A 26580-nucleotide genomic window follows, 5' to 3' on the forward strand; every position below is an offset into this window, starting at 1 on the left:
GGATGACAGTCCACCCTTTCTTCTGTCTTTTTAGTTAAGTTAGTTTACATTAGGAGGGATCAGTGGGCTGGGTCACCTCTCCAGCCCCCCTTATATCACACACACAGCATGCAATTTGTATTTAAGATGTCAGAGGTTTGATTCCTAACAATGTTTCAGAAACAACCTTCATGTTTGCCTGCAGGAGTTTAAATACGTCTAAAGGTTTACCTTTGAAATACATTGTATCACCTCATTGAGCAGTAATCCCTCTCAGTCATCACTGATGACCCACTCTCAGTGTGTGGTGGTGCATTTATTTGCCCTGTATTTTCTTCTTATTTTCCTATGTTTGGGACGTTCACAGTGCTCAAGCACAGTGCACAGGTAAGGTTGGAACTTTATAAAACGGAGCAACCAGGTGCCAGACTGTAAGCATCCCAGAGGAAGCTATGAAAATCACATACAAAGTGGCAAAAAAACACAAATATAGCAAATGAGGGTGATTCTGGGGTTAATTTTCACTTTTACAATCACTAGGGAATATGTTTGCAAACAGTAACTGACAATCCTGTATATTATGCCTGTCAGCGTGTCCTCATACAATGCTTTGAAAATGAAAATGCCCACACAACAGTTCGTATGATATCCTACGAATTATTGACGCACGAATGACGTCACATCCTTAACGTACAGTTAAAGTTACTTTGGTTAGGTTTAGGCAAAGAAACATGGTGAGGAGGTACCTTAAAATGACCCAAAGTTCACTTGGTTCCAAACATGCATCTCTAAGGGAAAGTCCATGTTTTTGTGACCCACAAAGCACCCCAACCTGCCTCTTTATAGAGCACTCGCAACTGCTTCCTTGTTTACTCCTAGCACATTAATCACGAGATCACAGCCTTTCAAAACATGTAGAATATATATGAATTTGGGTGCATTACTTTTCATAGGAAAAAGTACGAACAGTTCATGAGAACAGCCTGTACCTTTAAAGTTTAATGTAAAGGCATTTACATTGGACATTGTTTTTGTTTTAACATTTCACTCATTAAGCTTCAAGACGGAAAAGAGCTGGAAGAAGCCTGTGCATACGTCTTCTGTTACAGACTTAAAGCTGCAGGGACATTTATGAGGAAATTAGAGACAAAACATGAAGATGTAGTAAAACGTACTTACTTAACAAAGAAAATGTACAAAGTAAGAATAGAGCCATTTACTGAACTTTGGGTAAATTTCAAGTATCTTTTCACATAAACACATAAACCTGGACATAGAGCATTCAGCACTCAATGCAAATACTTAAGTATCCAAAAGTAGAACAGAAGCCATAGCCTTCAGCTATCAGGCGCCTTTCTGTGGAACCAACTTCCAGTTTCAATCTGGGTAGACTTAAAACTTTACTTTCTGATGAAGCTTATAACTAGGGCTGGCTCTTATAATTAGGGGTGGCTTAGGCTTGGACCAGCCCTTAGTTAGGCAGATATAGGCCTAGTCTGCCTCCTGATTGGTGGATCTCTTTTTGTCCCTCCTTTTATGTATTATTTTGTGATATGGATTACTATACATTTATTATGATGATCTTTTCTGTACACACAACGTCTATTGCACATCTGTCTGTCCTGGAGGAGGGATCCCTCCTCAGTTTCTATTTCTGTGTTTTCTACCATTTTTCCTTATCCACTGTGAGGGTCCAAGGACAGAGGAATGTCATATGTTGGGCCTCTGAGGCAAATCATGATTTGTGATATTGGACTTTATGAATAAATTTGAATACCTGACACAACCAATGAGCAAATCCCTCAAACACACTGATACCAACCATTACTGTTCAATTAAGAATGTGTATATAAAGTCAATATCAGGTGCAACATTGCTTTTTTGTTTTACTTATAAAAAACAAATGTATCTACTTTTAAATGTTAGTCTATTAGGCACTCATGTTAGCCTTGTTTCTTCTTCGCCTTACATTTATTACTGTACTGTTTCTATTCTTATGTTGTAGCTTTTGAGCAATAATGGCAAAAGAATTTCCTTTATGATCAATAAATCTTATCTGGATTTAATGACTAAATCAAGGCCATTTCTACAAACATACTGGTTCACAGTAAATCTTTGGTGACATGACTCCTCTAACCCCCCAAACAAGTTGGTCTGCTCCTTTAAAGTCATCACATGAGAGTGTTCCGATCCTGGTGGCAACGGTGACAACGTTAACAGAGTTAAGGTGGAATTTTATGTGGGCGTGTGAAAGCCCTCAGTGAGGACTGTCAGGCTCAGCCTCGCCTGCGTGGGACAGAAATCTGCTCCAGATCCCAAGAGTCGACGCCCTGCTCGGCCTTATTGGCACCACATGTGAGTCAGCGGGGCTGTGTTAGTAAACACACACACACATACACACACACAGAGAGCAGCCTGAGATGTGAAACTAAATCTCTGTAATGCTGTCAAATGGCCGGTAAACAAAAGTGGTAAGGAGGCATTAAAGCAGCCTCTCATCTGAGAAGAGGAATGTCCTGAATGCCAAACTCGCTCACCGTCAGCTGCAGAAAAGAGAAAGTCCCGACTACACACGACACATACTTTCAAAATAAATTCTTCATTTTGTAGGGCACTTCAGTCATTTCAGTCTTTTGGTTTGGGTGGATCAAAGCAAAGAGACGAGACAAATGATTTGGAGGAAGAAAAGAGGAGGACATCATGTTCAGATGGTGAGGCAATACGGGGCTGGTGTTAACTTCTCCAGTGCTTTACTTTACAATAGACCTTTTTCACGGCAGACATTTTGACACGTCAGAGTAGGAGCAACACAGGTGTGTTCAATGACACTAATGACAGCTGCGTTCCACTTAAGGGAGACCCTGGTATTGTCCATGTTGGCTAAATGTTACTAGCTTACTGGGACACTGAATGGAACTCAGCCATCCTTAATGTTATCAATTTCACCTGTGCTTTTTCTACTGACACAAGTCAAAATGTCTGCTGTGAAAAAGGTCCATAAACTGAATCTCTTTGAGTTTTGGAATATTGGTCCACCAAAACATTCATCACCATTTTCTGACCGTTTCTGGACCAAACATTAGAGAGCCGCAATGATGAGTTGATCAAAAGAACATTTATCTACAACTACTTTGACAACTGATTAAAGTGAGATACCTCAGGTGAAAACGGTACACGGGCGGCATGATGGTGTGGTGGTTAGCACTCTCGCCTCACAGCAAGAGGGTTGCCGGTTCGATCCCGGGCGTGGGAGCCCTTCTGTGCGGAGTTTGCATGTTCTCCCCGTGGGTTCTCTCCGGGCACTCCAGCTTCCTCCCACAGTCCAAAGACATGCAGATTGGGGACTAGGTTAATTGATAACTCTAAATTGTCCGTAGGTGTGAATGTGAGTGTGAATGGTTGTTTGTCTCTATGTGTCAGCCCTGTGATAGTCTGGCGACCTGTCCAGGGTGTACCCTGCCTCTCGCCCGATGTCAGCTGGGATAGGCTCCAGCCCCCCTGCAACCCTCAAGAGGATGAAGCGGTTAGAAGATGAATGAATGAATGAATGAATGAAAACGGTACACTTCATACACTGGTCAGTTTTAAGATTTTGGGCTATTTCTGGAAATTTGAGATAATGCCTCATCTGCATATATAAAGATAACATTTCAGAAAACTTGTAATACAAAAGATAGTTTTCTTAATGTAAGTTATCAACTGGGGAAGTTTCAGGTGACACCTGTAAATTAAAATCTTTACCCTAGTGTTGTATTTTTGTTCTAAAAATGAATGATGACATTTTCTATCTTTGCCGCTTCTTTTCTTAAAATGAGTTTTGAATCTACACTTCAGCAGCACTTACAGGTACCACAGTTTAGTCGTTTCATTCCTATTGATATGTGAAGGTTTTTACAGAGGAGTTGGTTCATATATCATTCAGAGCCTGATTTATAGAACATTTCAAACCTTAAAAAACATCCTGAAAACTGATTTTTTATTCTATTTTTATGGCTGTTGCCAGTATTTACTAATTAATGGAGTGATAAAAAAGATATTCTAAATACCCTCTCTAAAAACCTTTGACTCTAATATGTCAACAAAATGAAACAAGAATTTTGAACCTGTCTTTGTCCAATGTTCAGATTTCTGTTCTGCAAATGTATGCAAACCAGCAAATATTTAATTAGATGATGCATCATTTTCATATTTAAACAAAATTTAGAAAACTTTGATACAAAAAATAATTGTCTTATAGTAAGTAATCAACTAGGGATGTTTCATGGTGATATATATTACTTAAAATTGTTTTTTCTGGGGCGTCGGTAGAGTGGTGGATAGTGCCGGCGCCCCATGTACAGAGGCGACGCCTCGCTGCAGCGGTTGCAGGTTCGACTCCGGCTTGCAACCTTTTGCTGCATGTCACACCCCCCCACCCCCACCCCATTTCACTCTGTCCTGTACATTAAAGGCAAAAGCCCAAAAAATAATCTTAATTTTTTTTTTCTTGTTATTCTCTTTCCTTAATTGTTAAAATACTTTTTCAAGCAAAAACAGACAGAAGTTTAGTGATTCCAGCTTCTCAAATTTGACAGTTGGCTCCTTTTTGTTCAGATATATGATAGTAACTTAAATATCTTTAAGTTTTTGGATGAAATTAGACATGTTTAGATGTTATCTTGGATTCTTAATACTTTCTGTGCATGGTTAATTGATTTATGGAGAAAATAACCAGCAGTAATGAAAATAACCGTTAGTTGCTGCCTTAATCACGTTTAAGGTCAGTGAATCCCTCACATGCAGTCTGACAGGATCACAACCAGGCGAGAACACCCGCCAGGTACAGTAACCAATCACAGCTGAGATCTGTGTTTAATACAGATGAAAGTAAACCGCAGCCTGAAGGTGTTCAGAATGCATGCAAAGACACAGTCAGAGGCCACGAGACACAAAAAACACAAATGGTTGTGAATTTAGGTAATTTGCAACAGATGGTTCAAATCAGTTTGAGAAGTAACACAGTATTTGTGTCGCTGAAGGTTTTAAAAATTAAAAGATGTAAAACTAAAGGCGATCCAACTGAAGTGAAAATAGAGGAAAACGAGGATTGCATTGTTAAACTTTTCCGTCATGTGCTTCTGCTGTTCAGCGTCAAATTATTCCAGCTGTGATGTTCAGTTTCGAACATAAAGACAGAAACAAACAAGATAGACTGTGGTAAACAGGGACTGCCTCTTCAACATCAAACCAACTTCAACTGCTCTGTGCTGCTCCTCCACTTATCTGTCATGTTTCCATCAGCTATTGTGTTTTCATTGTTTTAATAAAGTGATTTTGTGGCAGGTCTTTCGTTTTCAGACCTCATCTACAAACCAGATTTCTCTCTCAAGACAATAAACTTTGAGCTAAATTGGAGTTGAAGTGCCAGCTTGTAACTCCCTCTGTCTGTCTGGGTTCCCAGGCCACTTTATTTATAATGAGAGAGCAGATAAGCTGTCTGATCTGACATCTTCAAATACCAACATGCCAAAGAGACTCCGCCACTGCTTGGCTCGGGTTTCACTGACGACTTTCTGACACGCTAAAGGAAACCACATCCAAACTGTGAACATCGATAGAGTCTGAACCTCAGCAGTCCACCATCACAAGACAGAAATAGGGACGCACCTTCAAACAGCTGTATTTATTCAAGTTTCTTGCCAAATTCTACATATTACAATATTACACTTGAACACATCATGACAACATGATAATTAACCTTCACCAAACAATCATTTTACTAAATATAGCTCAAACACATCATTGTGTAATTCAATACAACCTCCATTAGCTGCTAGTTTGGACCACCAGCTCCTAACAGCTAACATTAGCTAGCTCTCCTCCTATCTGTCACATGATGCCATTGGGTCCAAAAAGACTTTTCCCCCACTGACTTACATTGTGAAAGAGACAACTGCAAACCAGTGGATAAATATATTTTTTGAGTGTCACATCCCATGAAATAACTCATTTCACCATCAGGATTTGATTCTTTCAGTCTGATAACATTTTGAAAGTCCTGAAGAGCTGCATGATCCAGCACGCTTAACAGGAAGTTAGTCGCCAGATCTTCAGTATGTGCCCAATGATGCCAAAGCAACGCAAATCATCTGGGTAATTTCATAAGTGGCAGTTGAAAATGTTTTGCTTCATGTGCCACCGAACAACTTTCACAGGAATGAATGGGGCCACACCTCCAATGCTGTATCCAGGTCTCTTAATACAGCCAAGGCTTGAAAGCCTGGTTCTGGGGACGTGCTCTGACCAGCGTCTGTTGTCACAGCGGATGTTGCGGTGTGAGATTACAAGAATGTCTGTAGTAATATCCTACATATTTGTGAATTCAAGTACATTTTCTGAACCTAAAAATAGAAGGGTACTGTCTACTGGCAGTTAGCGGGAACTCTCACGCCGCTGACACAGACACTTTTGCCAGACAACAGCACAGAGAGTAAAAACATGACACATAAGCAACAATAACACACAAAACAGAAGACTCACTCTCAGTGGTTTCTGTGACAGGAAAATGACTTTCAAAATACCCAAAATTACAAAATCAACCAAAACACACGGGACCTTCTATAGACCACACCTCTCGTTCCATAGATGAAGTGTGGACGAAATCATCACAGTAAATAAGTAATATGTATTAAGTAAAGTATATGTAAAACAGCAGTTTACTTCAGTGGATCACCCGGGACCAGCCAAAGATTCACAACTTTGACTCATGGACATTTTGAGAAACAGGGCAGAAGCTACAGAATCAGTCAGACCTGACTGACCAGAGGGAAATTAAAAAGCCAAGAAGAAGTTCTCTTTTATCTCAGCAGGAAAACTCTTATCACGACTGTTAAAGTAACAACTTCCTGTTATGACACATTAACAACATTTAACAAATAGCCACTTTTTCCATACAGCTGCCCATACACACAGACCCACACTCACACCCACACCCACACACACACACACACACACACACACACTGGGAGTCTTCCAGTACAACCAGTTTCACACTGAGAAGGATTGGAAAAGTCTCTGTTTCAGTTTGGAACACATCTAAAGTCAATGTTGGTCTCCCTGTGTGGTTTAAAAAGAGAGGAAGAGGGACTGTTGAGTCTGCAGGAGTCATTCAGGGACAGTTACCAAGGTTGAGATGGTTTACTTCAATCTTTAATTCTCTCTTCTCTTTCCCACCCAATCCTCCCTCTCTGTTTGAACTCGCCTGTCTTTAGCAAGGCCACTGCTTGCTGCCTTCCTGTTCTCCAAGAGGGACGACACAGCGTGCTGGCAGAGAGGAAAGAAAAACAGCGACATCTCACTCTGAGCATTTTTCAACATACCACGAACATTGCTCATTTTGTTCTGACAATGGCTGATTTATGTCTCATTTTGGAAACTCTACCCTGGAGAGACAGGAAGACAGAAGCCACTTAAATCTGGACAAAATAAAACAGGTCAGTGTTTCCCCTGTATGCAACCAGCAGTAGCGCACCGTCACTGCTGAAATATGACCGCCGCTGCTGATTTTTATTTTTTATTTTTTCATTTTGGCTTAGAATCTACGGTTATATTGTGTGAGTGTGTGTGTGCACATTGGGGTGAAGCTCCGCCGTGCGCGCTACGGACACTTCATATCCAGGCCTAGAGAGCAAGTCTAAACCTTGTCCTTTTATTAAACAAACTAAATAGCCTTATATTATTTATCTTATTTACATGATGGCATGTCATTTCCGTCTCTACATGGTCGCGTATTTACAATTCTCCTCTGCTCTCTGTATCGCGCACGGCGGCGCTTCACCCCAATTTGCACACACACACACACTCACACACACACACACACACACACACACACACACACTCAAGTGAGCACACTAGAACGTGGCTCGGGAGGCATTTTCCTGACCTAACCCGACCCAAGTCTGAGACATTTATAACCAAGCCAGGCCCGAACCCGCAGCACGGCACTAATGGAGCAGAGCCTGTGTTGCGTTCAGGCGTTGTCACGTAAATAATAAATTCCAGCACTTAGGAATAGGTCATAGCACAACACAGCAACATGTCAAGTGGGCCAAACCCAAGCAAAATTTTTGAGTTTTATCCCAATGTAGGATTGAGTCAAAATAAAGTACAATGTGTGTGTTCATGGTGATGAAGGATCCCAAAAACTCTACATGTTAGTACAAATATTCACTGCAGTACAGAACATCACTATCAGTTCTCCTTTGCTGTGTGATGTTCTGTAAATCTACAGCATCATCAGATTTCTCCCAGTCACTCTGTGTGTTTGCGTTCGGCAGGTCTGGACACAATCTCTAGTTGTTTACTATTGAGTGATTCATCTCCTCAGACATAGAGCATCTTTGGCGGCTGGTCACACATCAAAAGAGAGCCAAACGATGTGGTGGGACGACATCGACTACAGCGAGTCGCCAGAAATTCAAACCAGTCACGACTGCCCGGACACAACCATAAACACACTATAAACACGGTGAAGCCACGTCACAATAAAAAAAAGTGACAGACATGGAGGGAAAAGGCAGAGGAGTGAAGAGGACAGAAAAAGTTGAAAAGCAGCAGAGAAAACTTGGAGATGGAGAGAAAACAGGAGTTAAGGCCAAGAAAAAAGACAAGAGAAGAGGGAATCAAAAGGAAGCAGAGTGAAAAGAAAAATGTAAGCATGAGAAAAGAAAACAGAGAAAGGAAACACGCTAATTATGGTTTATTTTCACATCAGACAGACGTCTTTGTCTTCCTATCCGCTGCTGAGAGCCACTGTTTCCTCTCAGTTGTCGGAGGCCAGTGAACCAGCCCAAAGCTCTTCGCAGGGTTGCTAGTTTGAATCCCCAGACGGACCCAGCCACCAGAATAGATCCAACAATGACCGGTTTATTCAGTCTGCCAGAACAGGGAAGGGTAGACTGAGGTTAGAGAGAGCAGCAGAGAGGGAGGGCAAGATGAAAGTGGATTGTGGAATGTTGCTAATGATGTGTTCAATTAAGTTCAATTAGCCTAATTGTCCTCTGTGTGTTGGGGAGCTACGGGGGGAAGATAAACAGGGTCGGAGGAGAAGAATTTAAATAGAATAGGCTGATGGAAAGAAAACGGTGGACAGATAGATATTGTGTCGGAGCTAAACGGAGATTGACACTCAGTATCCGCCAAGAATCCAGTCGTCCCTTCACTCCCTTACTCACCAATTTTGTTGCCCAAAATAATTACCGAGGTCCCTGAATGCATCAGTTATTCCCAACAAAGCACAGGATCACTGGCTGGGTGCAAAATATTCTCATGGCGGGCCGCGTTACATCTTAGAAACACAACATCAAGGTTTTATCAGTTTCTATGAGAAGTGGCAAAGTCTTTTTTGAAAGCTTGACGCAGGCTTTTTAACCTCTTTCAGCTCAGACTTTAATTTTTACAGCACATTAAAAGGATTCAGTCAGCTAAAAAAATAATCACAACGACAAAGGTAGATGAATATGTCAACAAAACATCAAACACTTCCCATTTCTTACCAACAGTCAATGCTGATTTCATTTCACATCTTAACCCAAACCATGATCTTTCTCTGTGTCTAAGTAAGTTCTTAAACCAAAGCTTAAAGTAATATTTTACCCCCAAAAGGACCATTTCTCCATCAGTTACTCACCTCATGTTACATTGAATTCATGACGAAATTTTTGTTTTTCTCACATGCCTCCAAGGTAAATGGAGAATCCGGAAAAAAAAGAGAAAATTATTATTGACTTTAGGGGTCCATGTTTAACAAAAGCAAAATTAGATCAAATCATCTGTTTCCAAACTCTTACATAACTTGTGCAGTATAATCAAAGTCTCATTTATCCAGTCAGATGATCAGTGCTTCACAAATAGACAGTCCACAGGGAACTGAATGCAAAGTGACAATCTATACTCACTTAAAAGCCAGACTCCACTGATGAAAAACAGTACTTTTACAACACTAAACACAGGAGCTGCTGCTCTACTGCTGTCTTGATTTGTGTTACTGTGTGACTTAAGTGTTTCAAAGGGTTTGTTCTGATTCACCAAAGTCACACAATAAGACAAACAAACTAACTGATGGAGGCAGTGGAAGACCAGCAGCTCCCATGTTCAGCCAGGTGAAATTACTGTATGTGTCAATGGAGTTTGGATTTGAAGAGAGCGTAGATTAGTTTCACTTTCAGTTTAGTTTTAGTTTTTTTTTCTGTGTGTGAAAATGCATGTTTGTGTTAAGTACTGAGCATACGATGAATAAATAAAATATATGAATAAATAAGACTTGGATTACACTAAGCAAGTTGTGTTGAATTGAATTCTCCCTTCACTGTGGATGCCTGCAAGAAAAACAAAGTTTTCCTCATGAATCCACAGTAACACTGGGTAAGTAACTGGAATACAAATGATTATTTAGGGGTGAAGTATTCCTTGACTATAGAGGTGTCAGATCAGAAAACAACATGTTACAACAGCTGAGTGATTGGTCACCTGGCTGGTTTGATTGTCTTGAACTTGAAGTACATCTTCTTTTTGTTATCTCCACTAAGGTGACGTTTACTGTCACTGAAACTGATTCTCTGCAAAAATGGTGTCAAAAGTCAGTAAATCTGAACAAAACTCAACTAACAGTCCTGAGCAGCCTGCAGGCATACAGCCTCTGACAAAGTCAATCAATCAGGCAGATGGAGCAGTACAAGAGGCAAAACTTTGGTTTAAAAAGTTTCTAATGGGTTCTGTAGAGAATCTGTCCAAAATTTAAATGGACCTCTGAGTGATGTTTGCAGGTGTTCTAGAGGAGTCTCTAAGTTCTTGATTTTAATAAAAATCTTTTGTGTAACGGGACTGAAACAGTTCAAATGTATCAAACAGACTTCACTGACATACATAAAGTGTTTTAAAAGGGTTCTAATGATGCTCTCATTGGTTTGTAAGGGCCTGTAAGCAGAGAGGAACATTTAAATACAGGTAAGAACAGTATCCTGAGTAGTATCTAACAAAGAGAAAGCAGCAGAAATAGCTGATTTTACATCAGACAGAGGAGATCTAATAGCTTCTGAGAGGAACAGAGAGGAACTCTTTAAGCAGCAATACATTCTGTGTTTTGCTTTAAAGAAAGCTGCTCCTCTCGGCCTGTCTGCACACATCCAGTTCATAAAAATCTTTTCCATCTGCTGTTCCAGACTCTCGCCTACAGAAACTCAAACTGCATGAACAGAAAATCCAGAAGGAGACGTCACAGTCCCGCCCACACTGCCTGACTGACAGGTGAGCTCGTGGAAAGTGCTGCACGGGGATGTCACAACGATCAGCAGTCAGCACCAGGACGAGGATTTTGCTGCTCTGAAAACTTGTGTTGCCTTTTCCACTGTGGGGGAGAGGGGGGGGCTTTTCCACTGGAGTACTTTGCTCATACAGGTGAATTTACGTGTGTGTGTGTGTGTGTGTGTGTGTGTGTGTGTGTGTGTGGGGTGGGGGTGGGGGTGGGGGGGGGGGGTAGTAGTAGTAGTAGCAGAAGAAGATGAGAGATGCCAGTAATGCATATGGCAATGCTCAAAAAGTTATTTTTAGTACAATCACTGAAAATAGCACAGCTTTACCAAATGACTGAATTTGCCATATAACATCAGTTACAGCCGCTGTATTGTCGGCAAATCCAGTGCTTATGGTAGATTAGCAAGTTAGCGTGACTGACTCGTGGCTATTTCAGTAGCATGAAAGGACATAACGTTAGCTACAGTAGCTGTAAAGTTGTCTCATCCAGTGCTAATGGTAATTTAGCAAGTCAGAGTGACTGACTTTTAGCTGTTTCATTAGAATTATGTGTCATAATGTTAACGCAGCTGTATAGTGGACTCATCTAATGCTATGGTAAGGCAGCATGACTGACTTGCAGCTATTTTATTTGAACTATATGACATAATGTTAGGTACAGTAGCTGTAAAGTCAACTCATCTGATGATAATGGTAAGTTCGCAAGTTAGCCTGACAGGCTTGCGTCTATTTCATTAACAATGAAATGACATAACGTCAGCTGCAGTAGCTGAGAAGTTGACGTATCTACTGCTAATGGTAAGTTAGCAAGTTAGTGTGACTGAGTTTGGGCTATTTCATTAGAATGAAATGATATAACACAACTAAAGATAATGTAAATAAACCTTTCACACATAAGGCTAACTCTGCCACAATTACGTCAGATAATTTTTCACCGGCACTTAATGACTCTGTTACCTCACAACATCATCAAAGTCTTAAGATATTTTTGTCTGTTTATTTATTAGTTGACATTATTTGGATTATAGTGAAATAAACTGTTTAGCACGTGTTTGTCATCTTCTGATGATAGATAATAGTTTAAACTACAATTAACCGTGTGGTTTCTTGAGCCTTTAAACGTGAAAGAAATAATGACTTGACATTTATCATGATGTTTATCAATAGGATAGGAAAATTTTTGACCTGATAAAATCTTTGCCATACTGTCCAGCCCTATCACACAACTACTTCTTTCTTCTCCCTACCTTCCTCTCTCTCTCTCTCTCTCGTTTTGGACTCCTACTCGCTCTTTGTCGCTACCGTCTGTCAGAAAAGAGTTCCAGCATTCTTACTGCTTTAAAACACACACACACACACACACACACACACACACACACAGTGACACATGAATCTACTCTGACTTTAAGTAGATAATGAGGTATTCTTTGAAAACAGCAGGAGGCGATTACAGAGGTTAGTGCGTGTCTGTGTGTGTGTGTGTGTGTGTGTGAGTGCATATCTGACGGGTTCGTCTGAGTGAGTATGCAGGTGGAATTAAGCAGGTGGTGGACACACACACACACACACACACACACACACACACACAGAGTGGTCATTTCCAACACAGCTGCTTTTTTGTCTTTTACACAGACATACACAAAACTGTAACACATGCAAATATTTGCTCACACACACACACACACACACACACACACACACACACACACACGTAACACATTCCATGACACAAAATAAAAATGCAGATTTACACACTGACTGTCGAGCTGCTGCCATTTGTTCACACACACACACACACACACACACACACAACTGAAGTGTAACTACACACCCCTCATCTTGGCCACCGTCCATACACACACACACACACACACACACACACACACATATTTTGTCCCTCTCTCTGCGTGTCATTCTACATACACTGATGCAGACCTCGATGCTCGCACACACCGAGTCATTTGTACTCACCAGCCTCGGCAAAGGTGATGATCTCCGTCGTCTCCTGCGCGTCTGCGCTGTCTACTGTCCGAACTGCTGCCGCGGCCGCTCCTCCCCCTCCTCCCCGACCTCCCCGCCCTCGCGCCTCCTCCTCCCCCTCGATCTGCACACTGCCGTCCTCTGCCACTCGCCCCACGTGGAGCTTGCGCAGGGCGTTGAGGAGCGCGGCGCGCGGCACAGGCCGCGTGATGTTCGGCCGGGCTTGGAGGTGCAGCATGTTGAGGATGTGCCTCTTCACCGCTTCCACCACATCCTGCTGGGCCGCCTCGTCTTCTTGGTCATGCGCCACCATGTCGTCCGACGTGCCCCCTTCATTTCTCCTCATCCTGGCCAGGGCGCAGGAGGGGCAGTGGGAGCTGGAGGCAGCATCCGGCAGTGGCTGGTGGTGAGGATGGATGGTCAGTGAGAGCGGCAGAGGCTGAAGTTTGGACGCCGGGTCCAAGAACGAGCCGCAGTTCTGGACCAGCAGCAGGACGGTCCAGCTGAGCAGAGGTAAGACAGACATGATGGCAGGAGATACCTGACTGGCTGCCAGGCTGGATTTGGTGATGCTGCCGGATGTGGATGCTCAGGCGGAGTCAGAAAAAATGAAGAAAGTCGAGTTTTGTCTGAAAGTGTCTAACCAAAAAAATTCAGTCCTGGTTGATGAAAGAAAAGTCTTCTTCTGTTTAAGATTCACCTTTCCTCCTTCCTCTGCCTCCTCTCCGTCTTATTGTCTTTGTCTTTCTCCTCTCTCGTTCTCTCCTCAGAAGTTTGGAAGCTGCAAAGTTCAGCTCAGCTCACAGTCCACCTGCGAAAACGGAGGGAAAAAAAGCTGCAAAGACACAAGAGAGAGGAGGACAAAAAAAAAGAAAAAAATGCAGAGAGAGAAAATGAGTAATCCTTATCTTTTTTGTCAGGGACAGATGGCTGGAAAATGTGGAGGCGTCACAAGAAAGAAAGAAAAAGAAACAAAACAAGAAGAAGAAGAAGAAGAAGAAGAAGAAGAAGAAACTCTCAGATGTGATGAATGGATGATGAAAAGGGAAAACTCGCAGCGCAGGAGGATCCTTGTTCCCGGGGTGAAGTCGCTGCAGAGTGTGTGTTCAGAGCGTGTGTGTTCGAGAGGCAGTTTGACTAAGTTATCCCAGATGAAGGGAGTTCCTCTCTCTCTCTCTTTTTACCTCTTTTCCTCTCTCTCTCTCTGTCTGTGTTGAATGCGTTCCCTCGCTCACCAGTTGAATGGTTTTACCGGAGTGGGCTGGACTCTCTCTCTCTCCTTGCTCTCTTCTTTCTTTCCTCTCTCTCGCCCTGGCTGCCTCCTACCATAATTATACCTCCCTCCCTCCTCCCTCCATCCCTCTCTCTCTCTCTCCTCCACTACAGTCTCCTCCCATCTCGCTCCGTGACTCATAGCACTTCTAACTTTTACCTTCTCTCTCCCTCCCTCCCTCCCTCCCTCCCTCCCTCCTCCCTCCCTCCGTCTCTTTCTTTCTTTATTTCTCCCCTCCCTCCCTCTGTTCGGCTGTTAATGGAGCAAAGCTGGGATTCCTTTATCCCTCCCTCCCTCGACTGTGAATGAGTTACGTGTTGAGGGGAAAACTCTTGGATGACTTGGACTTTGCCTGTGACTCTTCTCTCCATCTGTCTGACAGTCTATCAGTCAGTCAGTCTGTCTGTCTGACAGATTTGTTTAGTCTGGTTGCTGTTCGGCTCCAGTCAACATGACATCATGGCTCATGACTGTGCGGTCTCGCCTTGTCGTGTTGGGGCAGCCGAAGCACCAGTCAATTCAGATTCTTCTCTCTTGTTTTTCCTCCTTTGTTTTAGTGCTGTTTTATTTCTCTGACTGAATATTCTACACTCAAGGTGTCACAAGTTCCAGAAGTGAGAAAACCTCATCCAGAATCCCACTGACATTTCTAACAATAATAATAACCAAAACTCCAGCCTGGAAGCAGAGCTTGTCTCAGCTGTAGTATCTGGAAGTTTTTTTGAAAAACACTAACAATAATGTTACCTCCACCAAGGGCACGGTCGGATCATGAGACAATGGGCCCCACTACCTCTCCTTCAAAGGAGCAAGACATAGACTTTGTGGTGGTTTTGCATCTCATTTTAGTTGTTATGCATCCTTATGTGGTTTTGTGTCTCTTTATGGTCATTTTGAGTCTTCTCCTGGTCAGTAAGTGTTAATTTGACATTTGTCTTTTTGCAGTTGAAGGATGTGGGCCCCTTGGCCTGTGCCCAGTAGGCCTGTTCAGTAATCCATCCATGCACCAAGGAGGTGCATGGATGGATTTCAGTTTGGTTTGTCTGTCAGCGGAAAAATTGCCTGCCTCATTTTTATGAAACTTGGTGGAAGGGTGAAGCATGGCCAGAGGGAAGAACCCTTCAAACTTTGAAGTGGCTCTTAATCACAGGAGGGTTACATTTTTCACTGTTATTAACATTGCAAGATAGATCTGTGATCTCTCCAGTTGTTTATTTCGTATTTTTGCTATTTACTGTAGAGGCCTTTAACAAACACCATTTCCCAAAAGCCCTGGATGTTCATGGGCTACATGTCACAACCCACTGGAAGAGTCAAGTCCATGAACTAATCCAGTGTCTGGTTAATTTACATGTCTGTTCTTTCATTACTACTTTCTTTCTTCATTGTCTGCTTAGCTCACCTGCAGATGGTTTTTACATCTGAACAAAATCTTCTGCGTGTGATCATCTTTAGCCTTTTTCATGCTGCCTGCTTAAGGCAGGACTTTCGCAGGATGGGGGGACAGAGTTGTCTTGCCTTTAGGCCAGCAACGGAGGTAGTTAAAGTGCTAAATCGACATCTGTGTAAGAAGTGCAAGCCAGCAGGATGTTTTGACGACAAGTTGTGTGTGCGTCCCATCTCCAGAGACTAAAAAAGAAGCTGTCAGCAGTTAGCAGCTAAGTCAAAGTAAAAGAAAAGCAGCCAAAAATGCCTGCAAATTGGAAAATCGGTGAGGTCTGGGAGCTCCTTACCTTCTGAGCAGAGGACAAGATCAGCCACCATATAAAAGAGACGGTAAATGATTGTTGTTGCCATTGTTATTGTTTAAAAAGTGCTGCCGACATGTATGTTAGGCTATATGACACACTAGAGGCCAATGCTGTTGTGTTACATGTCACACCTGTCACACACTGGGGCAGCATAATGCTGCTGTTTTTTGGTTCTGTGTAGGGACGGGCAAAAGATCAAAATTCATTATTTGATCATCAAAAAAGGGCGGCACGGTGGTGTGGTGGTTAGCACTCTCGCCTCACAGCAAGAGGGTTGCTGGTTCAATCCTGGGTGTGGGAGCCCTTCTGTGTGGAGTTTGCATGTTCTCCCCGTGTCAGCGTGGGTTCTCTCCGGGCACTCCGGCTTCCTCCCACAGTCCAAAGACATGCAGATTGGGGACTAGGTTAATTGGTAACTCTAAATTGTCCATAGGTGTGAATGTGAGCGTGAATGGTTGTTTGTCTCTATGTGTCAGCCCTGCGATAGTCTGGCGACCTGTCCAGGGTGTACCCTGCCTCTCGCCCGATGTCACCTGGGATAGGCTCCAGCCCCCCCGCGACCCTCAAGAGGATGAAGCGGTTAGAAGATGAATGAATGAATGAATGAATGATCATCAAAAAAATTAACAATCAATTATTGATTAATTGATAAGCAAGTATTTCAAAAGAGAGAAAACAAAAGAGTGCAGTGCAGATTGTCGCCACAAGAGAGCGCAGCTGCCCCAGTTTAGAGCTTCAACCCCCCAGGCCAAAGAGGAAGAATGGTGTGCATGCGCAGTTTACCCCTGGGTGTTTACAACCATTGCCAGCCAGAGTTACAGGCTTCAGTTTTCAGCAAAACCTCCGTCTTTCAATGGCGTAGTGTTTTCAGAGACCTCAAGGGAAGCCGCAGAGGCTTTGGAGAGCGATGAGAGCCTCCGTCTGTTTCTGATTTTTTGCCTGGCATAGGTCCGGCGGGGGTCTCGTAGGCCCGTCGAGCTGCCATGCTCGCCGGGCGGAAGGGTCTCATGGCACAGCGACTCGCCAGGCGGGGGGGGTCTCGTTGGCACGGCGACTCACTGGACCTATGCCAGGCATTGTAGGGGAAACACTGCGACAATCGATCAAAATTATTTGTGATCGATCAAAAGCCTTAACAATCAGTCATCGATTATCGAAAATTGATGCCCATCCCTAGTTCTGTGTAAAAAAGACAGGTCTCTGTGCAAAATGGGCTTTAGTTATTGTAAGAGTCATCCCATCATCTTCCTGAAAATACCCCAACTGTTCTCCCACTCCTGCAAACATCTCTAGAAATGCATTACCATCTTACTTCATTTCCCTTCAACCCACTCTTTCCTCCAGGCTACACTGCACAGTGCACCACAGACACAGTTTGTCATTGCGGTTTTATTGAGAAATGCTCCTCATCTCAGCAAAATTTGAAGAACCGCAACATTGCTATACTTAATTTAATTCTTAAGAATTTTCAGGAAAGGATTAAGTAACAAAGAGGGGATTAAGGTAATCTATAGGGGTTCGGGAGGTCATTAATGTGGATTATAAAATGTTTTAAAGGGGTTATAGTAATGTTTCCATTAGTTAGGGGGTTCTAAAATTATTCAGAGTTTCAATAAAATTCCAAACGTGGTCTGTTTTACTGTCTACCGAAGGTTTGAGGAGTTTTACATGGATTCGTGGGGAGGTTCTAATAAGGTCTCTAATAAATCTGACAAGGCTCTGAGGGGTTCTTACAGCCCTAGTAATGTGAAATCTAAATGGTTTTCTAAATTTAGAAATGACGGGATTAAATGGGATTGAAGGGTCCTGAAAAGGTGAGTTTAAGGTTCTCAAGCCTTCCAAAGGGTCTAAAGGGTTCTACAGGGGTTCGTATGGATGTCCTTATGAAATTCTACTGTAAAAGATGAACAAGATCTTATGAGATACTTAAAGGATTCAGAGGGGAATTTTAAGGGGTTGTGTGGAACTTGCAAAGGATTTTGACACATTCTAAAGGGGTGCTTCTGAAGAGGTTAATTTGGGGTTGTTATGTTTTGGGGGTTCTAGGGGCTTCTAAAGGGGAATGTAGGTAGTTCTGCATATTTAAAGAAAACTTACTGAGTTTCTAATGTTTTGAGGGAATCTGGGGGCTTTGAAGGCAAACAGAAGTGGTTCCATATATCATTGTAGTTCAATTGGTTCTAAGAACATGCTAGGATTGCTAATGTTTGGAGGCAGCTCTTGGAGGTTTCAAAAGGAATTCGTTCTACATGAAATATTAAGGGGATCTTATAGGTCTAATACTGTTTCTCACATTTTAGGGGGTTCAGTTTTTAAAAGGAGAATCAAATTGTTCTCCGTAGGATTTTAAGGAAGATTTAATGAGTTTAAATGAGGTTTTAAAGGGTTTTTTTTGACACCATTATAGTTATACATGTAGTTGCTGATTTTGTTTGTAAATCATCCTCCCTCCTCATCTGTCATTACATTTTGTTGTGTCTCAGTCCCTCACTCTCTAACATGTGGTCCATTAATGTGGAGAACTCAGAGAACAGAGTCAGATCTGACTGTAGAGGAAGCGTAGAAGACGCAGAATTACACACCAAACCTTCCTGCTTTAATCACACGTCTGGGATTCTCCCTCTGCTGTTATGACATCATCACTGCAGAGGAAATTGTGTGTGTGTGTGTGTGTGTGTGTGTTTGTGTGTGACTTGTCAAAAACTCTGGCTCATGCCTGTGTGAGGTCAGCGCTCGCAGAGTTGCCTTATAAAGGCGTTGCAGTCTGTATTATGGAAATTAACTTGTCTGCACTGGTGGCTTCTTTAAATAACTCACAACTTGTGAGTCATGAACCTGTTGTAACGCCGGCAGCAGCACTGAGGCACTTTGTTCTGAAAGTCACCTCCGGGGCTGGAAAAAAACAACAAAAAAAAAAAACACATCCAAAATACATTCAAAACAGCTGGAAAAGTCCAAGGAAGGTTTAAATGAACCTCTTCAACCCCACCAGGTCCATCATTATGCCCGCATATTGTTCGCAACCACAGAACTTTAAAGTTTTAGGGGAGATTCCAAAGAAACAAAACATGTCAGGCTGAATTTGGACGGGAATGTGTGTTGAATGATGCAGCATAGAATATTTCCATCTGGTGATATAATACAGCCATAAAACAGCATGTTGTGTTGGGTTTGAATATTTAACTGAGAGGAAGCATCATAAAGAACTGCTAATACATCACATGGATTTTTACTTAAAGAGAAACTAAACCCTAAGACCATTTTTTCAGCTGATAATCATTGTTTCTGGTTGTATAGTAGTGTTACTGACTGATCCTGCTCAAAATCTTGACAGTTTAGTCCAAACTGTTGAAAATCTACATTTTATTTTAAAAATGTGGTATGGAGTGCCCTCTACAGCTTGAAACCTGGTTACTACATTTAAATTTACATTACATTACATTGGAGGCGAAAGACTCTTTTTCGGGGCGAATGACGTCACTAACTGTCCACGCTAAAGCCTGCCCTCCTCCCTTTACTCCTCCCCTTACTATAAAACCATTCTGTCCGCAGTTATCAAACTGATAGCGAGTAGGTTGGATCAGAGCAGAGAGAGTAGTAGAGCAGAGAGAATAGCTAGTAATTTGTCGAATTGTATTGTCAGCATAGTGTATTTTAGTGTAGGTTTACAGTTAGTAGTGTGTTTATAGTATTTAGGTTAGTTGGTCAAGGAGATGCGCAGAGGCTCCCCCACAGCTCCGCCTATCTTTTCTGAATTTTTTGAAATCAAGCTGTGGGCAGAGTAATGCCCAGAGAGGGGGGTTTAGTTCCCATTTAAAGATACCTAAATTTAAACTTTGAGGGTAAAAGCTGAATCATACTTTGTGGTACTTTAAAGAACTCTTATTAAAACAAAACAATATATATAATCATCTAAATAAAACATTTACAGTAGGATATAATATTACTAATACTAATATTTGTCCAATATAAGATATTTCCTTAGAGGCTGTTTATATCAGGTTCAGTTAGAGTTGTTTAGAGACTTTCTCTTAGGGGGAACATCCAACTATGGGAGTTTGAACTGAAGAACAAAGGTTTCCAGGGAAGGAAATCAAACACAGCTCAATTTGTTTAAAATGTCCAAACCGCCTTTACATGTGGGTTTGAGTTTGTTTTGTTTTGTTGTTGTTGTTGTTGTTGTTGTTGCTTCTACTATTATGTTGCTTCTACTATTATCCCTGATATCCTGTTTTTTGTTGGGGTTTTTTTTTTAACCTAAATTCTCTGTCAGTTTATAGTTTATGTTTATGTTGAGATACTCAGGTTCTGATGAAGTCACAAACAGGTAGTCAGGTGTGATGATATGAGATAAAACAGTAGTGGTGTAAATCACTGGTTTCATCAGGATACAATATGATTCTTTGGACAACAATATAACATTTGCTGATATTACAAAGTCTGCCACAATATTAAAGAAGCATTTAACACAATAAAAGATAAACAACATATAAATAATGTAAAATACTGTTAAGTGCTAAGTAAGTTTACTTAAAATTGACTCCACTAACACAAATAAAACAGCACATGAGATAAATTAGCCTTCAGTGTTTGCTGCCAGAAAGACCTTTCTGGAGGAAATGTTCTTACCTTAGGTAACTCAAACCATCATCTTTTTCATAAAATTTGGGGTTATCTGGATTAGAGCCCTAAAGGCAGACTTCACCCAACAGCCATAAATCATAGATTACTAACAAGATAATTTAACAAAGGTATACAATTCAGCTCAATAAAGGTTCATACATGTCAGTTGTTCTTTGCTAGTCACTCATCATTAGCTCAAGCACGTTTACATTGCAATAATTAGCCTAGCGGCTAGCTGACCTTCCTCCCTTAATATCTTAACTAATTACATATATTATTTATACTTTTTCTTACTCACCATTAGTTTAAGTCACATTCTGACAAAACCGCTCGCTTAAATTTCCGCCTGCAGGCACGTTTATTTCAGCAGAACACTGGTAAAACAGCATTGCTAATGTTGCTTGGGTGACAAGTTAGCTGAGCATGCAGTACAGGCATGTAACCTTAGGTATTATCTCTTAACAGGATCGTTTAAATACGCCATGTGCTCTGTCTGTTGACCCCTTCTTTCTCCGAAATTGAAAATATTTCCACACTGGTAATTTATTCCCGAATAAAAATAGTTATCCTCACCTTATTTCTCTTAACTGCTTACCATTTGCCTGTTGCCGTCTGATGGTGACACAGACTTCCAAAATAAAAGCATATCCTAGAGATGATGATAAGGATGGATGTTTTCCCTGTGCATTAATGATATTGGATTGTTGATCACTGAATTGATTTATTGATCCAGATCGATGGATCGTTACCACCCTAATAAACAGGTAGTCAGGTGAGATGATGTGTGATGAACAGGTGATGCATTAATTAATCATTAGACAGATTTAAATATATTTGTAGCCTACAGCTTTAATCTGACAGGGACAAAATGGGGCCAGTAACTGAAGATGTAAAATATAGTTGAAGATTTTAAAGATATATACATTCATAACAAAAACAAAGGCATGACTGTATACCATGCTGTATACTCACAATCTAATCCAGTAATAATGTGTTTGGCGATTTGCACTTGAAAGGCGCGGAGATCAATCTACATTAGATTTCAAATTTTAGACTTTCTTTGGCCCAACAGAATTCAGTGGCTTTATTTCAGCTACTTTAACGAGTGTTGTAAATAATAAAACAGCCCCTGAAATTCTGTTAAAACACGTTCAGACTATACACAGCCTATTTAAAAAAACAAAACTTCAATGTCATTCTGCAGCTGCACCACAATCCTGCTCATCATAATTAGTAACATGTAGCCTCCAGTATTATATGATGTTCTGTTAATGGGACCAATTCCATTATGAGTAAAAAAAAAAAGAACTACCACTTGTGCAAAAAGAAGGACAGGCCAAGGTTTTATTCCGAGCTGGGGTGACCCTATTGGTTATCATCTGACGAAGATAAAGCATAAAGCATAAAGCATACATATATAGATATCTGTATATAGAGATTAGAGGTGATTTGATGCTGTGTGATATTTGAATGTGAGGGCAAAAATTGCTGTTTAAAGAAATGAGTGACAGCGCATAAAAGTGGTAACTTTAGATAGTCCTGAGTAACAAACTAATATCCAACCAGGATTTAGATTCTAACATACAATTAACCACCACAGTAATCAATGCACTTCAATGCGCACTTTGATTTGAACTGCATCAATGAGGAAATAAAACCGTATGTCTGGCTCTGTCAGAGAGAGGAGATAAAGAGTAACTCAGGGTTTGTTGAAGAAAACCTGCGACCAAGCAGGTTAGGTTCACCGAGTTTCCCTTATCTCAGGGTTAACTAACTAAGATTTTTCACTAAACTTGCTCTCTGAAACAGGGCCCAGGAGTGATAATAAATAGGTAATCAGGTATGATGATGTGATGAACAGGTAGTCATGTGGGATGATATGTGACAAACAGGTAGTCAGGTATGATGATGTGATGAACAGGTAGTCATGTGGGATGATATGTGACAAACAGGTAGTCAGGTATGATGATGTGATGAACAGGTAGTCATGTGGGATGATATTTGATAGTCAGGTGTAATGTGTGATGAACAGGTAGTGAGGTATGATATTGTGATGATCAGGTAGTCAGGTGTGATGATGTGTGATAAACAGGTAGTGAGGTATGATATTGTGATGATCAGGTAGTCAGGTGTGATGATGTGTGATAAACAGGTAGTGAGGTATGATATTGTGATGATCAGGTAGTCAGGTGTGATGATGTGTGATAAACAGGTAGTCAGGTGTAATGTATGATAAGCAGGTAGTCAGGTGAGATGATGTGATGAGCAGGTAGTCATGTGGGAGGATGTGATGAACAGGTAGTCAGGTGTGGTGATGTGTGATAAACAGTTAAACAGGTGAGATGATAAAGAGGTAAACACACACTGGTGATGATCCAGTGAGCTGAATGCACAATGAACTCCTCCATCTAGTGGTTGTCAGCTGTAATCTCTCCTGTGTGACCTCAAAAAACCTTCACACTGTTTCCCTCCTTCTCTCTCTTTCTTTAGCCGCCCCCCCCCCCCCCTCCGTGTCTCCATTGATTTTACCTCCTTTTCTGTTGTAGGTCTGACTTGTTCTTCCTTTCATCCTGCAGTTTCTTTTTCGCTCTGTATCCTTCTTTATTTCTCTGCAGGTCACCATTTCCCTGCTTCTTGCTCTCTACATATCATCTGATTTATTAGTTCATCCTTTTTCTTTTTTTCTTTCCTTCTCTCTACTTTACCTTCAGTATTTTTTCCACTCCTTTCTTTTCTTTCTCTTTCTCCACCTACTTTGTTTCCTTTTCTCATTTCTTCACTGTTTTTCCTCTCCTATTTTTCTTTTTCCTTCTTTTACTCTCTTTCTTTCGATGTATCTCTCCTTTCTTTCTTCCTCTCCTCTCACCCTTCTCACCTTCCTTTTTCCCTTCAGTCGTTCTTTTTTCTTTCTTTCTTTCTTTCTTTCTTTCTTTCTTTCTTTCTTTCTTTCTGTCCTTCCCTCCTTCTTTCTTTTCCTTTCTCCTTCTTTTAAGAAAGAAGACTCCATTCCTTCTTTCAGTCTTTTTTTCTGGGAGATGAATGGTGTCTTCCTCTTTTTTTCTCTCTGTAGTTTTATGAAACACTTTGTGGAGGTGCAGACCAGTTAACTGCCCCGCTGCAGCCGTGTGTGTGTGTGTGTGTGTGTGTGTGTGTGTGTGTGATGGATAGCGTTGCTCTGACCTCTCACAGTGGCAGAGGTGCACGAGAGATGCTGCGAAAAGGCATCTGTCTTTCACTTGATGAAGTGAGGAGGAAGAGAAGAAGGAGGAGGTGGAAGAGGAAAGGAAAACAGTGACGAAGAGGAAGGAAGATGAAAATCACAATCAATATTTCATGCTTTTTGTGTTACAGTTTGTATATATATGATGATTTTAAAATGTTAGTTTATAGTTATAATAGTGTATAGTTTGATTTTTATATTAAAATATAACACATTTAAGTCTGTCCTCGAGGGAGTGTTTTTATGGGTGTGTCTCCTATTAAAAGTCGCGCCACAGAGTTCCAGCTGTCAGCTGCCATCCAGAGAAAGAAGCCCTCCATCTTCCTGCTGCTGTGAATCTTTTCAAACTGTCTCAGCCTCCACTGGAACTATAATCAATAATATCTAATTAAGTTTTGGTTTGCATTATAACCCTGTGTGTTTTTCTTACTGAAGAACAAAATGGCAAATATGAGAAGGCAAAAAACACAGAAACTATGTCAACTCTCCAAACAAACTATGATTTTAAAGGTAGACTTTATCTGAGTTCTCCTCCAGGTTTTCAAACTGAACTGCAGGTTAGAGCGCTGATAACAATAACATTGATTGAAAGAGGTAGTTTGGAATTTTTGAAACAGGGTTACATGTCCATAGTCAGTGTGTTACCTGCAGTAGATGTTTGTTGGCACGCCCCAAGTTTGGAGAAAGGAGGCTAGAGCATGTCTGTCCGTCCTGGAAGAGGGATCCCTCCTCAGTTGCTCTTCCTGAGGTTTCTACCATTTTTTTCCCCCGTTAAAGGGTTTTTTTGGGGGGAGGTGTTCCTTAGCCGCTGTGAGGGTCCAAAGGACAGAGGGATGTCGTATGCTGTAAAGCCCTGTGAGGCAAATTGTGATTTGTGATATTGAGCTTTACAAATAAAATTGATTGATTGATTGATTGATTGATTGATTGATAAATTCCGACACAGAAGCTAAGCAACGTTCTGCTGTGGACAGGGGCAGCAATAAAACCTATTTTATCCACCTAAAAAAATCTGTTTAAAGGGCCAGTGTGTAAAATGGGTTGAAAACAGTGACATCAGTGGTCAAATTCTAGATTGCAGGGCTCATTCGCTCACCCCTACTGTCGGGTAAATGACGGCGGCCTCGTAGGGACAAAAAGCCTTGCGCACGACTTTTTCAGGAGTAGGTCTATCTAGCGACGAGGTGAATGTTTATTTAGAAATCTAAACCATGTTACGATATTGTAATGAATCCCTCACAAGCAGGAGACCAGAGGAGCGTTCAGGAAAAAGCCCCGTTTATGTGAGCACTCCAGAAACTCCGGTAACACTCCACTCCGTTCCAAACTCTGACTCTTTCTCATAACTTTACACACATACTCGTTTATCATGCCAAGTAGGGATCCCCCCACCCATCTCTGCTCCGCCAATCTCTAGCCCGCACACTGACTGACAGCGTAGCCTGTAAACAGAGCTTAGCTGTTTATTTAGCCTAGCAATATCTCCGGACTATAGTAGCTGCAATGGACGACTTTGAACACGATTTTGAAGAGTTTCTTGTCGCGGACACAGACCCAGAGCCATACCTGTTTGAGCCGAAGCATGCAGATGAGGAACTCCATGTGTTTGATGCTGAGTAGGTGAGAAGACAGGCTGAATGCACAGAATGGGATTCGGTGCTACTGCTACCATCGTTGGGGAGATATATCATCAGGAGGAAAAGCGCCGCAGAGAGTGCATCACAAGGAGTGAAGTTGCGTCTTCTTTTCCTCGCAGATGACGGTTGGGGTTCATTCTCTCCTGTTGCATGGTAAGTATGGTCCATTCGCAAACTTTATAACTAAAAAAACTTTTCACTACTCTCTATCGACAAACTACTAACACTCTGCTGTTTCTTCCTCCTTCTTCCTTCCTTCCACTGTCTTCGCTGGTTCATTTATACACACGAAATGCGTTCTCTGGCTGGCTGGATTGTCCACTCAGTCTGCCGTACATACATGGCGGCGCAAGATGGCAACCTCTCTAAAGCAAGGCCCTTGCTATATATATACATAAAGCATAATTATAAGGCTACGAAAACCAAACTTGACAATCAACCATGCCAAATATTACACACTGGCCCTTTAAGTGAACGCTATATTTAGAATATTTTCATTGCACTACCTCGCTGTCAGACAGCTCTTTCTGACAGGGAACTGAAGCTGTTAATCTATACTCTCTTCAAAGCCAGACTCCATTGACAAAAACAGTAACTTTACCTCACAGGACACCAGAGTAGGTCTACCGCTGCCTTGATCAGTTTGTTTGTGTAGTTAGATGGACTGGAGGACCTTTCACATAGCTCTAAGAACCTGCATTTTTTGTCCGCATCACAAGAACTAGAAACAATTGTAACACCATTTTGTGGGACTTTTTTTAGCTCCTACTTCAGAGAAGAAGAACCGTGAGTGACGTAGCTGTACAGTGGTCAAACACAGCCAATGGA

General features: G+C 41.6%; 1 protein-coding gene across 3 annotated transcripts in view; it reads right to left on the reverse strand.

The window, feature by feature from the left end:
* Positions 1-23376, reverse strand: part of inhbaa (inhibin subunit beta Aa) — a 35109-nt gene extending 11733 nt beyond the window's left edge. The window contains exons 1-2 of one of the 3 annotated variants that reach the window (XM_049565816.1): positions 21469-23376; positions 13240-14083 (exon numbers count right to left, since the gene is read on the reverse strand). In XM_049565816.1, coding sequence (XP_049421773.1) covers positions 13240-13774 — 535 coding nt within the window. In that variant the 5' untranslated portion in view covers positions 13775-14083; positions 21469-23376. The other 2 variants (XM_049565819.1, XM_049565818.1) reach the window with 2 other exon arrangements.
* Between the last annotated feature and the right edge of the window lie 3204 nt (positions 23377-26580).

The sequence above is a fragment of the Epinephelus fuscoguttatus genome, linkage group LG21 (assembly GCF_011397635.1).
Source record: "Epinephelus fuscoguttatus linkage group LG21, E.fuscoguttatus.final_Chr_v1".
Classification (NCBI taxonomy): Eukaryota; Metazoa; Chordata; class Actinopteri; order Perciformes; family Serranidae; genus Epinephelus; species Epinephelus fuscoguttatus.